The sequence below is a fragment of the Sinohyriopsis cumingii genome, chromosome 16 (assembly GCF_028554795.1).
Source record: "Sinohyriopsis cumingii isolate HCF-2022 chromosome 16, ASM2855479v2, whole genome shotgun sequence".
In the NCBI taxonomy this organism is placed as follows: Eukaryota; Metazoa; Mollusca; class Bivalvia; order Unionida; family Unionidae; genus Sinohyriopsis; species Sinohyriopsis cumingii.
Window position 1 is genome coordinate 42,327,792 of NC_142976.1, and position 13,110 is coordinate 42,340,901.

The following is a 13,110-nucleotide window of genomic DNA, read 5'->3' on the forward strand; positions in this document are numbered from 1 at the left end:
TATGGATATATAATTCTCACCTAACTTATTGATACTATCGCATGTGTTTTGCAACAATAATTTTTTCTTCGATTGCATAATTCTAACGTTTCCCTGCGTAATTTTTCCAATTGAATGCGTGGAATGTAATATGTGAAAAAGCATGATATAAAAATATAATGCCAGAAACAACAAATACATATATGTTTACATTAATATAAATAAGTAAACAATCGCCGTGTATATTGGTATTTTGTACCAGTTACGATGAATTTTGCCCGATGAATATAGGTTGTATTTGATGGACTTGACGATTCTTTTCGGGAATAATTAAAACCTGTATGTGATCAAAAATAGCTGTTGTATATCATTTTCCTTCCCGCAGATATTTGCATCTAAGACAACTTTATCCTACAATATGCAATAAAACAATCCAGAAATCGGGTCTGATTACCTTGAAACATGATTTTCCATTCCAAAACTTCATTAGGGCAGCTCATTGTGAAGTTCGGAATGATCTTAATGACTTCATCAGGAATCACGACTTTAGGCACGAAGGAGTATGACTCGCCCAATATTGCTACGAATGGCAGAAGGATTAAGACTTCCTGTCCGTCTGACGTCTCTGGAAATTGTAGTGAACTCTGCTATAGCATAATATTGACATCACTGGATATCGCGTTCTTTTTAATACTAATTGAAATATACTTTGCAATGCGACGAAAAGGAAGGAGCTGGAGTATTCTACTTGCACGAAAGTGGTTTGTACCAACTTGATCTAAATATACATAGTTCGTGATGTTCGTACAGGCGCAGAGATCTGAGGGAAGATTGTTTCGTGTGTGTTATATATATATATATATATATATATATATATATATATATATATATATATATATATATATATATATATATATATATATATATATAAAATCAATATTTTCCTTTACGCACATTTGTGCGTCAGGGACGCGCGATGGAGAAAATTGACGCACACATTTTTTTGCCGTGCCTTTTTGGGACGCAAAGGATTTGCATAATGCGATCAGGATTTATTTAATATCCAGTGCATTGGACAAGGGTGGTATCGTGTGTACTTCCAGCGTAGGCATTGACTGGTTCCCCGCTTTGTTTACTGCCTGCATTGCGCTCCTCTATTCGTAAATCGGATTGCAACGCAGAGCACATACGAAATAAGGAACCAGACTAGCACAGGCAATGTTATGACGGAGTAGCTTCCCCTACTTTCACGAGCTCTCGCGTGATTTCCATCGAGCTCAGCAAAATGTCGTCCTTATGTTTAACCTCATTGCTTGTTGCACTAGAAAGTGACCTCCAGATTAAAACATTGTGCACTAAGAATCATTAGCAAAGAAGTGAAAGAAGAAGAACACAAAAGAATAACTGTGAATCTAACTTGAATGAAAAATGGAGAAAATAATTCCCTTGACTGTAATACGGCACATCCATTAGGATTATCAGTGTGACTTATGATCGCATCATTGCGAGGACTGCAAAAGTGAATAATCCTTTCGCGATAGTGTTTAAGAATTTTTTAAAAAATCTGCCTTCTTTCACCACAAGATATCTGGAGAACACATTATAACCCAAGATATTCTTTCACAACAAAGAAATCAGTAAACTTGCCGAGAAAAAAGCGTTTATTTGGATTACAAATTCAGGGGGTCAATGCAGATTTTGTTGGTTTTTAACTTTGCTGCAATAAAATAGAGATCTTAAAGTTCAAGTGTAACATATCAGAAACAAGATGAATCATTAGCCTCCTTGAATTTTTATATAAATTTGTTCTAAGACGAAATACAATGAAACCGATGATAGTACACATTTTATGACAGGCAGTAAATTAACTGCCATCTGGTTAAAAAGATTTATTAGGCTTTTTGTATTATTTTATATGTAATGTGTTGGTTTATAATATTGCTTCAAAAAGATTATAAAGAGACTGTTACAAGTACGACTTTAAAAGAAAAATGAACTAATAAAATTATTCTTTGAATGGACTGCATCTGTTTGTTAATTGTGCATGTTGTTTTATTTGTATGTTTAGAGAGTGAGAGAAAGAGTGTGCTGCGCAAGTTGCATTATCCTATTTCAAGCTAAAAAATACGAGTCAGAGGAACATTTGTCAGTGCATTTTTGAGCCCCACATTTTTTATTTGACCCCAGTTCTGACACCAAGGTTTTTTTTAACCCTCAGTTTTACCCCCTTGGGGGATACACTGTTATATATATATATATATATATATATATATATATATATATATATATATATATATATATATATATATATATATATATATATATGTTAACACGAATATACATAGATTTTGAAAAGGACAGACAAATTCATAGGTTGTTGTACACAGATGATAGGTCCAGCAAATATGTCACGAGACAATCAGACAGAACAATATAATGTGAAATAGACAGACAATCAGAGGTAAAGAAAGACAAACAGTCCAACATTTACTGTTTAAGTTAAGAGAACCTGTTGAACTTGGCGGCGGTACTGTTATCAGCGATACAATTGTCGTCGATGCTTCCGTCCAATGATTAACAACTGGAGATGATGCATTTATACATTCTCTGTTAACACATGTCTCAGTCATGAGGCAGTAAACCTACCAAAGAAAATATGGGTAGTGAACTTACCAGGAACAGTTAGAAAACACGGTAAAACTGATTCTAAAGTTGCTGCCTAAAGTTAATACTCAACCTATCTTCAAAGAAAAAAAATATTGATAATTTACACTTTATTACAATTAAAGAAACTAAGAACTCATGAAACAGTATATTTGTTTTGCGTTTATTTACTTATTTCTCTTTTCTCTTTGCGTTATGAGTTTCATTTACATAGATATATTCAAAGTGATGTATCTGAGTTGGCGGGTGGGGATCGACTTGATATATACGCTGGAACGCCTTTAGAATACTGGTCATGTTTCAATATCCTACTTAATCCTATGGACCTATTCGTATCCATATGAAAATAATATATATATATATATATATATATATATATATATATATATATATATATATATATATATATTTCATTCTTTTATGACGTGTCTTTCCTTGAATTTTAAAGCAGTGATCTTTTCAATGTTTCGACCAGAAAATTGGAATCTTTACTTTAATATTAAAATTTCTACGTTTGGACCTGTATTAAAATAATATAATTTCCATAAATGTCTGGATCCTTGCTGACAGCGGGCAATACACTGAAATAAAATCCCAAATCATTGTTTGCATCGAAGTAATCGAAAAAGCAAAAGTACATGACTTTATATTGTATGTTGTATTCATGCATTCATACTTCATCAAATTGTAATTGATTATATATATATATATATATATATATATATATATATATATATATATATATATATATATATATATATATATATATATATATATATATATTAGCGATTGTTCTTATAATTAGTACTAATGACGAAATATCCCATTGCTAACGCATAAACCGATTCCAAGAGATACATGAAGAAAATACTCTTTCTCTCTCTCTCTCTCTCTCTCCAGTGCTAAAATCAGAAAAATAGCACTAAGCTTAAGACTTAAGAGTAATGAAATTTCAAGTATGTGATATTTTAAAGAGTAGAACTCAGAAAATGACCCCATTGACTAATATCCTAGACAACAACAACTAACAACAATAATAATAATAATAATAATAATAATAATAATAATAATAATGAGGACTTTGTATAGCGCCTAATCTTTAAAAGCTCTAAGAGCTTTACAACATTAAACAACACCGATAACACCTATAACATAAAAAACATATATAATGATATGATTACAAAAACAAACACCATGAAATTTGAAAATGGCAACAGTAATATTATGCAAAAGCACATAAGAAGAACATATATTAGATAAATATTTAAAAGCTGCAACATCAAGCCCCAATTTCACTTACATAAAACTTAACGTTATGTATAGACTTCATGCATTTGCCAGGACAGTTTAAGTCAGAATTCAATTTAAACCAATCACTTGATTCGTGATAAAGATTAAGTTCAGAATTCAATTTAAACCAATCACTTGATTCGTGATAAAGATTAAGTTCAGAATTCAATTTAAACCAAACACTTGATTCGTGATAAAGATTAAGTTCAGAATTCAATTTAAGCCAATCACTTGATTCGTGATAACGATTAAGTTCAGAATTCAATTTAAGCCAATCACTTGATTCGTGATAAAGATTAAGTTCAGAATTCAATTTAAACCAATCACTTGATTCGTGATAAAGATTAAGTTCAGAATTCAATTTAAGCCAATCACTTGATTCGTGATAAAGATTAAGTTCAGAATTCAATTTAAACCAAACACTTGATTCGTGATAAAGATTAAGTTCAGAATTCAATTTAAGCCAATCACTTGATTCGTGATAACGATTAAGTTCAGAATTCAATTTAAACCAATCACTTGATTCGTGATAAAGATTAAGTTCAGAATTCAATTTAAACCAATCACTTGATTCGTGATAAAGATTAAGTTCAGAATTCAATTTAAGCCAATCACTTGATTCGTGATCACGATTAAGTTCAGAATTCAATTTAAGCCAATCACTTGATTCGTGATAACGATTAAGTTCAGAATTCAATTTAAGCCAATCACTTGATTCGTGATAAAGATTAAGTTCAGAATTCAATTTAAGCCAATCACTTGATTCGTGATAACGATTAAGTTCAGAATTCAATTTAAGCCAATCACTTGATTCGTGATAACGATTAAGTTCAGAATTCAATTTAAGCCAATCACTTGATTCGTGATAAAGATTAAGTTCAGAATTCAATTTAAACCAATCACTTGATTCGTGATAAAGATTACGTTCAGAATTCAATTTAAGCCAATCACTTGATTCGTGATCACGATTAAGTTCAGAATTCAATTTAAGCCAATCACTTGATTCGTGATAAAGATTAAGTTCAGAATTCAATTTAAACCAATCACTTGATTCGTGATAAAGATTAAGTTCAGAATTCAATTTAAGCCAATCACTTGATTCGTGATAACGATTAAGTTCAGAATTCAATTTAAGCCAATCACTTGATTCGTGATAAAGATTAAGTTCAGAATTCAATTTAAACCAATCACTTGATTCGTGATAAAGATTAAGTTCAGAATTCAATTTAAACCAATCACTTGATTCGTGATAAAGATTAAGTTCAGAATTCAATTTAAGCCAATCACTTGATTCGTGATAACGATTAAGTTCAGACTTAGGATTTGTTAGCGAAATCCTGGCCAGATAATTATATCTTTATTTCAATTGACCACCATCACAACCACGACACCTAAAAAAATAGCTCATTTAAGTTATTCTTTTTGAAAATCTTTCACAAAGTAACTGACTCAGTTATTGTATGACATGGATCATTTAAATTTTACGGTAAATAGCAGTAACATCGTATTGCCAACTCTCATTGAAAGACTATTAAACTCATCTACTAATCATAATAAAGATAAACATTCAATTTAATCGTTATTTTTACAGGCAATTTTTTTTCTAATTTAGCTTTAAAAAGCAGACACATGCAGATATCAGTTTAAAATTGCGTTATTTGTGATTCAAAAGTACCCTTTTCCTTAATGATTGTCATACTTGTACTTAAACACAGTAATCTATATTAACATTATAAACTAGAGAAAATGTAAAAACGGAAGCACTGCGGTTATCAGTTAGTAAAATTTTTAAAAACATTTTCTTCCTTTTCTTAATATAATTACAATCATTACAATAAGTATAAATTTAAAATAATTGTTCATATTAACTGCATACAACAGAACATGTAGAAAATTGATATCATTCAAATGAACCTGGAAAATAGATTATTGCAAAATTTTAAATGGGAATTTATTTTACAGATATAATGATCATCTATCTGTCAAAACAAACATTGAAAAAATAAACAAATATTATCAATAAATTAAAAAATATCAAGAAAATAAAATTAAATCTTTCAAGATGCTTAAAAAAAACTTTTTCTACATAAATAGGTTTCCTCATTTCATGACAAAATATCTACGACTTCTTCGTACGAGAAACATACATAGTTATGTGGACAAACTGTGATACTGTGGTTGCTGTCAGAATCGTTATTGGGTGGACAAATTGGAATACATGCGTCTTCCTGCAGACAATACACCTGAAATATCATAGAAAAGATATGATTTTGCAGGCACTGCATTCCAAGGTTTATTAGAGGCTAAATATTTAAGCGAAACACAGGTTATACATACCAGAAAATACAAGGGTAAACTCAGAACTTCTACTCTTGAGTTTCTATAGACATGACAAGAATTTAAATGAATGAACTGTCGGAGATTTCACTCTGCATACGTGATCAATTTGAATAATTCACATAACAGATATACTCAACAACAATATATATATATATATATATATATATATATATATATATATATATATATATATATATATATATATATATATTTATTTATTGGGGTTGTAGAGGTAAATGGGTGAGTGCAATCTTTTCCCCTCGTTCAGATAGTCTGACATATTCTGCCTAACTCGGAATTTTATTTTACACGCATTCCTAGCAAGTCATGCTTTGTAAACCATATAACAGCTCGGAAAGAGTTACATATTATTCAAATCCATAAAAACGTTAAGGTCATATTTTTTGCTAAATAATAGCTACTGAAGATGTATATCCATAATGATCAGTGATTTTAGAAAACTGGTCTAACTCTATTTTGCATCATTTTATTTTATGCTTTAAAAATGGATCAATATTTAGTAATGATTGTAGGTACAAGACACCTATTCCCTGTCCGTTTTGGTTACTTTTCTATGGATAAAATGAAGTTCTCAGTAATTATTTTACATTGATTTAATTTATTTGATAGTATTCAACCTGAAGCCTGTTTACACATCTGCTGGACTGTTGTGTGTTACTGGCATATATAACTCCTGTGAGCTGTAGTCATGACAGAACAAGAAACCTTTAAGAATCTGGGTTATTGAATCAATATATTTAAATTTTAGTGGAAACAAAATATCACTAAATCATTAGAGTACGTCATGCACAATGTTATGTCTGGATGCATTTTGTGTTCAATGAGCTGCTGAACGGTATTCGAATTGTTAGTCTGAGCTTAGTATTTTTTTAAAGAGTTCAGTTTATTCTTTTATGTGATTTATTTCAACAACTTCTAAATCTTTCATCACGCATACAGGGTTTGATGAAATATAATAAACTGCATTTGGGGATACAATTTTACTGTTTTTTTCGAATTTGACCAATCCGCAAATTAAATATTTCGCCATGAAACAAGGAATGTTTTATCAGTCTGACTGTTATGTTTTTACGAAATGCCTTGTTTAATATTAGTAATTTTCGATTGCTGGATAGTCCTACAACGTTCCTCAATGTATATGTCGCAAAACTGTTTATACTCCATACATCCATTGTGAATATATGTTTCCTTGGAAACAGAGATCCATGAAAGTCTTAATTTTTGTTTATCAGATTATCTAAGAAAAAAAAACATCTTCCAATAAACAAAATATCTTCTAAAATGGACGTGAAAAATATAAACAGATTCATGTACGATATATTCTCGTGTATACGAAAGATCGACTGAAAACAGCATATACCCACACATGCAGTCCCATAATATGCCCGCAGACATGGTCTTTGCTGTACGTACGTACCTTATATGCAAGCGAATTATGTGACGGCAAGTCAGGGTCTATATTTGTTGGTAATTGACACTAGTATATACTGTGAGACCAATTTGAATGTGCATTACATACATAACCAGAGGGGCAGCTTTGACGACATGTAGTCGTGTCTGTGGATGTGTCACAGATGTTTGCCAGTGGTACAAAATTTTTCTAATCTAAACAGTAAGCCTGTAAAAAACATATATCATGCTAGTCTCTACCTGTTCAGACTGTATCTGCATAGACAACATATATCCGTCTCGGGGAAAAAAAAAATAAAACTACTGCAAAAACTACGCTTCCCTGTGCTTTCCTTCCATCAAATGGACCAGGTTCGGTCTCATTATTAGAGATAATACTCAAATCATTAAGGTTATTATGGGATTAAATGGTCAGCATAAAAAAGTTAACATAAAGTCCTTTGGAATTTATTTACCCTGTTAGTGATTCGGTAAAATTTACATCTCGATGAATACCCATCCATGATCATGTAATCCTTATAATTCTAATGACGTTCTTTCTTTCGTCAAATCAACGTATTCCATCAGCAACTCATTCCAATTTAAGTAGCGCGCAGTTTCCTTTCATTCGCCACTTCACATCGCCCCATAATACATAACTTGTACAGAACCACAAGAACAAATTGACTACTGTCACAGTTAGATTTATTCAGAAACGTCATACTTTACATATTAGGCAATAGCTACCGGTGGTTTTCAACGCATTTAGTCTATTTGCAACATTCTTGTTCAATTTTAGTCAGTCCTAATCTGCTACGTCAGATGACCATGACCTTACATAATAAGAGCTGATACGGATTAAACAAGTGTGCTAGATTATATTTCCGATCAAACCATAAGTCATTATGGATTTTATCAATGAACAACATGGAAATATGATCAACATGATGCTATCCCTTACTAAAATAAAGGTAACAATCAAATAAATTATATACAGAAGTAACATTTTGTATAATTCTCAACAACGTTAATACTTAATCCTATAATGTAGGACATATCACATGTTATTTTTGTTTTAGTGATATGTCTTACTACCCAAATAACGGCCTTGTATATAGCGTGTTCCGATGTAGGATGACATCGGAATGAGTAGTCAAAGTTTCAGGAACATCTCACACACTTAGCAGCCTATACCGACACTCTTCCACTAATTCATGTGTAATTAATATACTTACTGTGCTGTCTTTATCCTGGCGGAATGAAAATATTATACTAGCAAATGGACGCATTTTCATGTTCCAATGACATACATTCGAATATGTTGCAATGCCACGGTATTCGAGGCATGCCAAAATATGTTTAAGTAGGTTCGTGTGGGGTATATGCTTCTTGAACGAAACAAAATGTTGCTTACAGTTACAATAGGTGTAGTATATTTGTATTCGTTTCATTAAAGAATAATTGTTTAACTTAACCCGATTATGGCATTCCCGGCTTTCATCGCTTTCCAGCCAACTAAAATGTAGGCCAATGAAACTTGGAAACAGGTTCATTTCGTTTGTGAGAATTTGAATTTATTAGAGAAAATACAGCAGATAAGTAAAGTCTGATAAAAACATTGTAACTTTACTTTGTAGAAAGGCATCTTTATTTGTTGCCAGTTGTGTGTGATATTCCTGAAACTTTGACTTTCGTTACACTGTTAGTCGACATCAAAACACGCTACACAGCGCCGTTAGTTAGGCCGTAAGACCCATCAACCCCACACACCCCAGAACAAAAATATTGGATGATGTGTCTTACGTTGTAGGACTAAATTAATACTTAACATGACCGGTTCATTGATCTAATGTGAAATGAAATATGACTACTGTCACAGTAACGTTTATTCGGCAACTTCATAATTTACATCTTTGGCAATTGCTGCCCGTGGTGTCAGCACATTTCTTTTCATATAAAATAATGACGTTCTTTTTTAATTTTAGTCAGTCTTATACAGGAATAACATTTTATATCTTTTTCATCAAAGTTAATACTTAAAAAGACCATTTCAGTTATCTTATGTGAAATTAAATGTGCAGTTGTTAAATGTAGAGTTGCTAGCAAACAGGTAATATGTTTTGTTTGGTTGCATAGTTGAGTGCTGGAGTGCTGGAAGGACTGTGCGATTAGGGTGTTTGATCGTCGGCCTGGAGATTTTATCAATGGCTGCTGACCTTGATTTGAAGTGAAGGGGGGGGGGCGGTGTTAGGGTCTGATACAGACAGAGCTCGACCACCATTAGCAATATTTACCAAAACTGAACTAATGCGTTGTGCTTTGTTCAGTGCTAGGTCTTCGGGTGTAAGTTTTTAGAGACTCCTCACATTTGTGGTATGTCATAAACAAAATATTTATGTTTGCAAACCCAGCATCGCTCATAGCTTGAATTGCTGTTGCACGGAGTGAGTGGCCAGTATAGCGCTGCACTCCTGCATTCTTGCAGATGTCTGGCATGAATGAGGAAAATTGCTTTGGTTTGACCGGTTCACAAGTATACCATTTGTCAGCAAATTCAGGAGATCTTAGTGATTGTTTACTGCAATGCGTAAATAAGGCCTTTGCTGCTTTGTAATAATTTTGAAGGAAACTTTTACAGAGTTCACTGGACAAGTGTTTGTTCCAGTTGCATACATTATATTGTCTGATGTTTCTTCAAGCTTCGCATCAACACCACCTTGGTCGTTATTTTTTTTAACTGTTTCGTGATTTAGAGTAATGTACTCAATGCCAGATTCATCATTTTAAAATTTTAAGGACGTTGAGGTCAGTTGATGGCGAAATTTTATACCTTTGGTCAGAAAATGAATAGCCAGCAGATACCATATTTTGAATCGAAGGGCAACCGGGTCATATGTTTGAAGATACGCATTGATTTTTCTTAATTCTTCCAGTGAAATTACTTGGTAGTGCTGGGTTGGCCTTGAAATACCTGATTTTAATTTCAATTTTAGTTTTGCATTTCACATTGAATATGCATTTTTTGAATTCCTTGTCTTTGACAATGTCAGTATCTTTTCCATTGTCCTTAAAGTATCTGTTTATAGCTGCACGAACATTTTTCAAGGAATTCTTGTGATATTCTTGTGCATGATCAGCTGGCTTGGTTTATATTCCTCAGCGGCCTCAAAATTGACTGGCCGACTTCCCACGCTATTATAGTTGTTGTTCTGTATGGCTAGAGTGATGGAGGTCATGGGGTGCTGTGTGAGGAAATTTATCAATCTCTGTTGTTCTGCTTCATTTTCAGCGAATGTAACATCCATTGCAATATCTTTAAATCCATCTCTATCTGCTTCAACCGCTGCTATTATTTCTTTGATCTCCTTGTCATCTAATTATTCAAATAACTCCGCAGAAAATTGCAGTGAAAAATCACCGTACTTGGCCATTTTGCTCGACTATGTAGCAGACGAACGCCAAATTAAATAGTAAATTATGCATTTCAATCGAACAATATTGGAGAAAGTATAAAAAGGGTGTAATTTATATTTATTTGCTGAATAAAACATTTAAAAGACGAGACAATCGTTTCACAATGACGAGTCTGCAATGTATATTTATATTGCAAACAGTACAAAAACCAAAAGTAGTTCCAGAAATTATCGATGTGTAAAACATTCCAGATGAGTATCAAGTGACCGTTTCCAGCCATTCGTATTGCAAAAAGAAAAAGTTTCATTAATACAAATTGGAATTATTGTCATAAATGACATGACGTCAAAAATGTTTCTTACATTCTTCCTGACGTATATACATTTTACTTTTTTTTTACATAGAAGGCGTAAAAATGCATTTTTAATTTTTAATGATATTTAATTTCCGTCAGTGTCGCCTAGAACCCCACATTTTGTGTCGTTTTTATTCTTCCTGACCTTGGATTAGCTTTCTATAACATTGCCAAGAAAGCGGAAGATCGGTTGGGTAACCCAAGCTAGTATCATGCCTTCAATTATTTATGACGAAAAATATTTTATATTGCGATTCATATAGTCTCAAGATTCAATCCTAAAAAATATTTGCTAGTGTTATATTAACACCGTGTTCCACAATAATTCTATCAAAATTGCTTGCATAGAAAGAAAAGTATGCGAAGTTATCAAGGCAAATTATTCTACAATGTTCTGCGAAATAATAAATAAATATAATAATCCCGCAATTAAAAAGCTATTATAGTGTCTATAACTTTACCAAGTCTTGAATATTTAATCAAATAATCGGAAAATGAATTTTAAAGCATGAGCCATCACACTGCTGAAAAATTGATGTGATATCAGTTTGAAGTTTTGTATTGCAATCAGGACTTCGTATATTGACAATAAACATAAAGCAACATTACTAATACTTACGTAACTATGTGGACAACTTTGACCGCTACTACTCGTATCGGTGTTTGTATAACAATTTCCAGATTGCGGAACACATGTTTCCAAGTCCAAACAGTACACCTGTAATACAGAATAATATTACTATATTCATATTAATACAGTTAAAACGTTTCTAATAACTAATAAAAATAAACTCGTTTTACAATATCCAACATAATGCATTTTATATGAAAGTCTACTTCATATAGCAACCAACTCTATCTCAGAGCTTGATTTAACCCAAAAAGCTTTCGCTCTATAGTTTATGTGTGTTTTTTTATAATATGTTTTCTGTGTGGTCTTTGCATACTGAATTCATGTTTATGTTTAGTCATAATTATATAAATAGATTTAAACATATTTACAGTTAGGACAAAACCAGCATAGAGAACTAATCATATTCATAGATCAAAGTTCTGAATGGCGTAATTTCCATTGTAATAAATTCGCATGGATTATAGTTTTGATTGTTAGAGACAATGGATATTTTTGTATCCATTCAAACAACACAGTGGAACACTCTGGTTGTTATTTGAAATGTCTTCCTGAATGCAAAAGCAAGCTGTACTATTTTAATCGCTCAATGAGCGTTTATGAAAATCTTCAGCGTTCTAATACTTATTACACTTAACACATTTACACCGAACTAAATTAGACAGGATAGTATTACAACATCTTCGCTTATGAATCGAGTCCAAGTGAAAAAGCACAGAACCAGATCTGTCGTCGCATAATACGCTGCACATGAGACTATGCAGTTTGTTGTGAGTGGACAGGAGAACAGACAATATAGAACATGATCTGCCGGCGTATTATGCACTAACATATCTGGAAGGAAGCATTGTACGCAGGTAATTACGTTAATTAGTTAGATTGGATAATGTATGTTCTTAATAAAAGACAATCTGTTCCATTTATTTTTCACTCTGTGCATTAGCGATTGTCAAATCGACGATCGAAACATGTGACATGCCGACATGAAGTGGCATATGAAAGGACTAGATTAAAAATATTAACTTCT

General features: G+C 32.3%; 1 protein-coding gene across 4 annotated transcripts in view; it reads right to left on the reverse strand.

Moving 5' to 3' along the window:
* Window positions 1-13,110, reverse strand: part of LOC149780305 (uncharacterized) — a 94,454-nt gene that overhangs the window by 56,737 nt on the left and 24,607 nt on the right. For 3 of the 4 annotated variants that reach the window (XM_089937136.1, XM_089937137.1, XM_089937135.1), the window contains exons 8-9: window positions 2,489-2,621; window positions 434-604 (exon numbers count right to left, since the gene is read on the reverse strand). In XM_089937136.1, the coding sequence (XP_089793262.1) occupies window positions 434-604; window positions 2,489-2,621 (304 nt within the window). Of the gene's footprint in view, window positions 1-433; window positions 605-2,488; window positions 2,622-6,080; window positions 6,177-12,071; window positions 12,171-13,110 lie in introns of all 4 variants that reach the window. The other variant, XM_089937138.1, reaches the window with a different exon arrangement.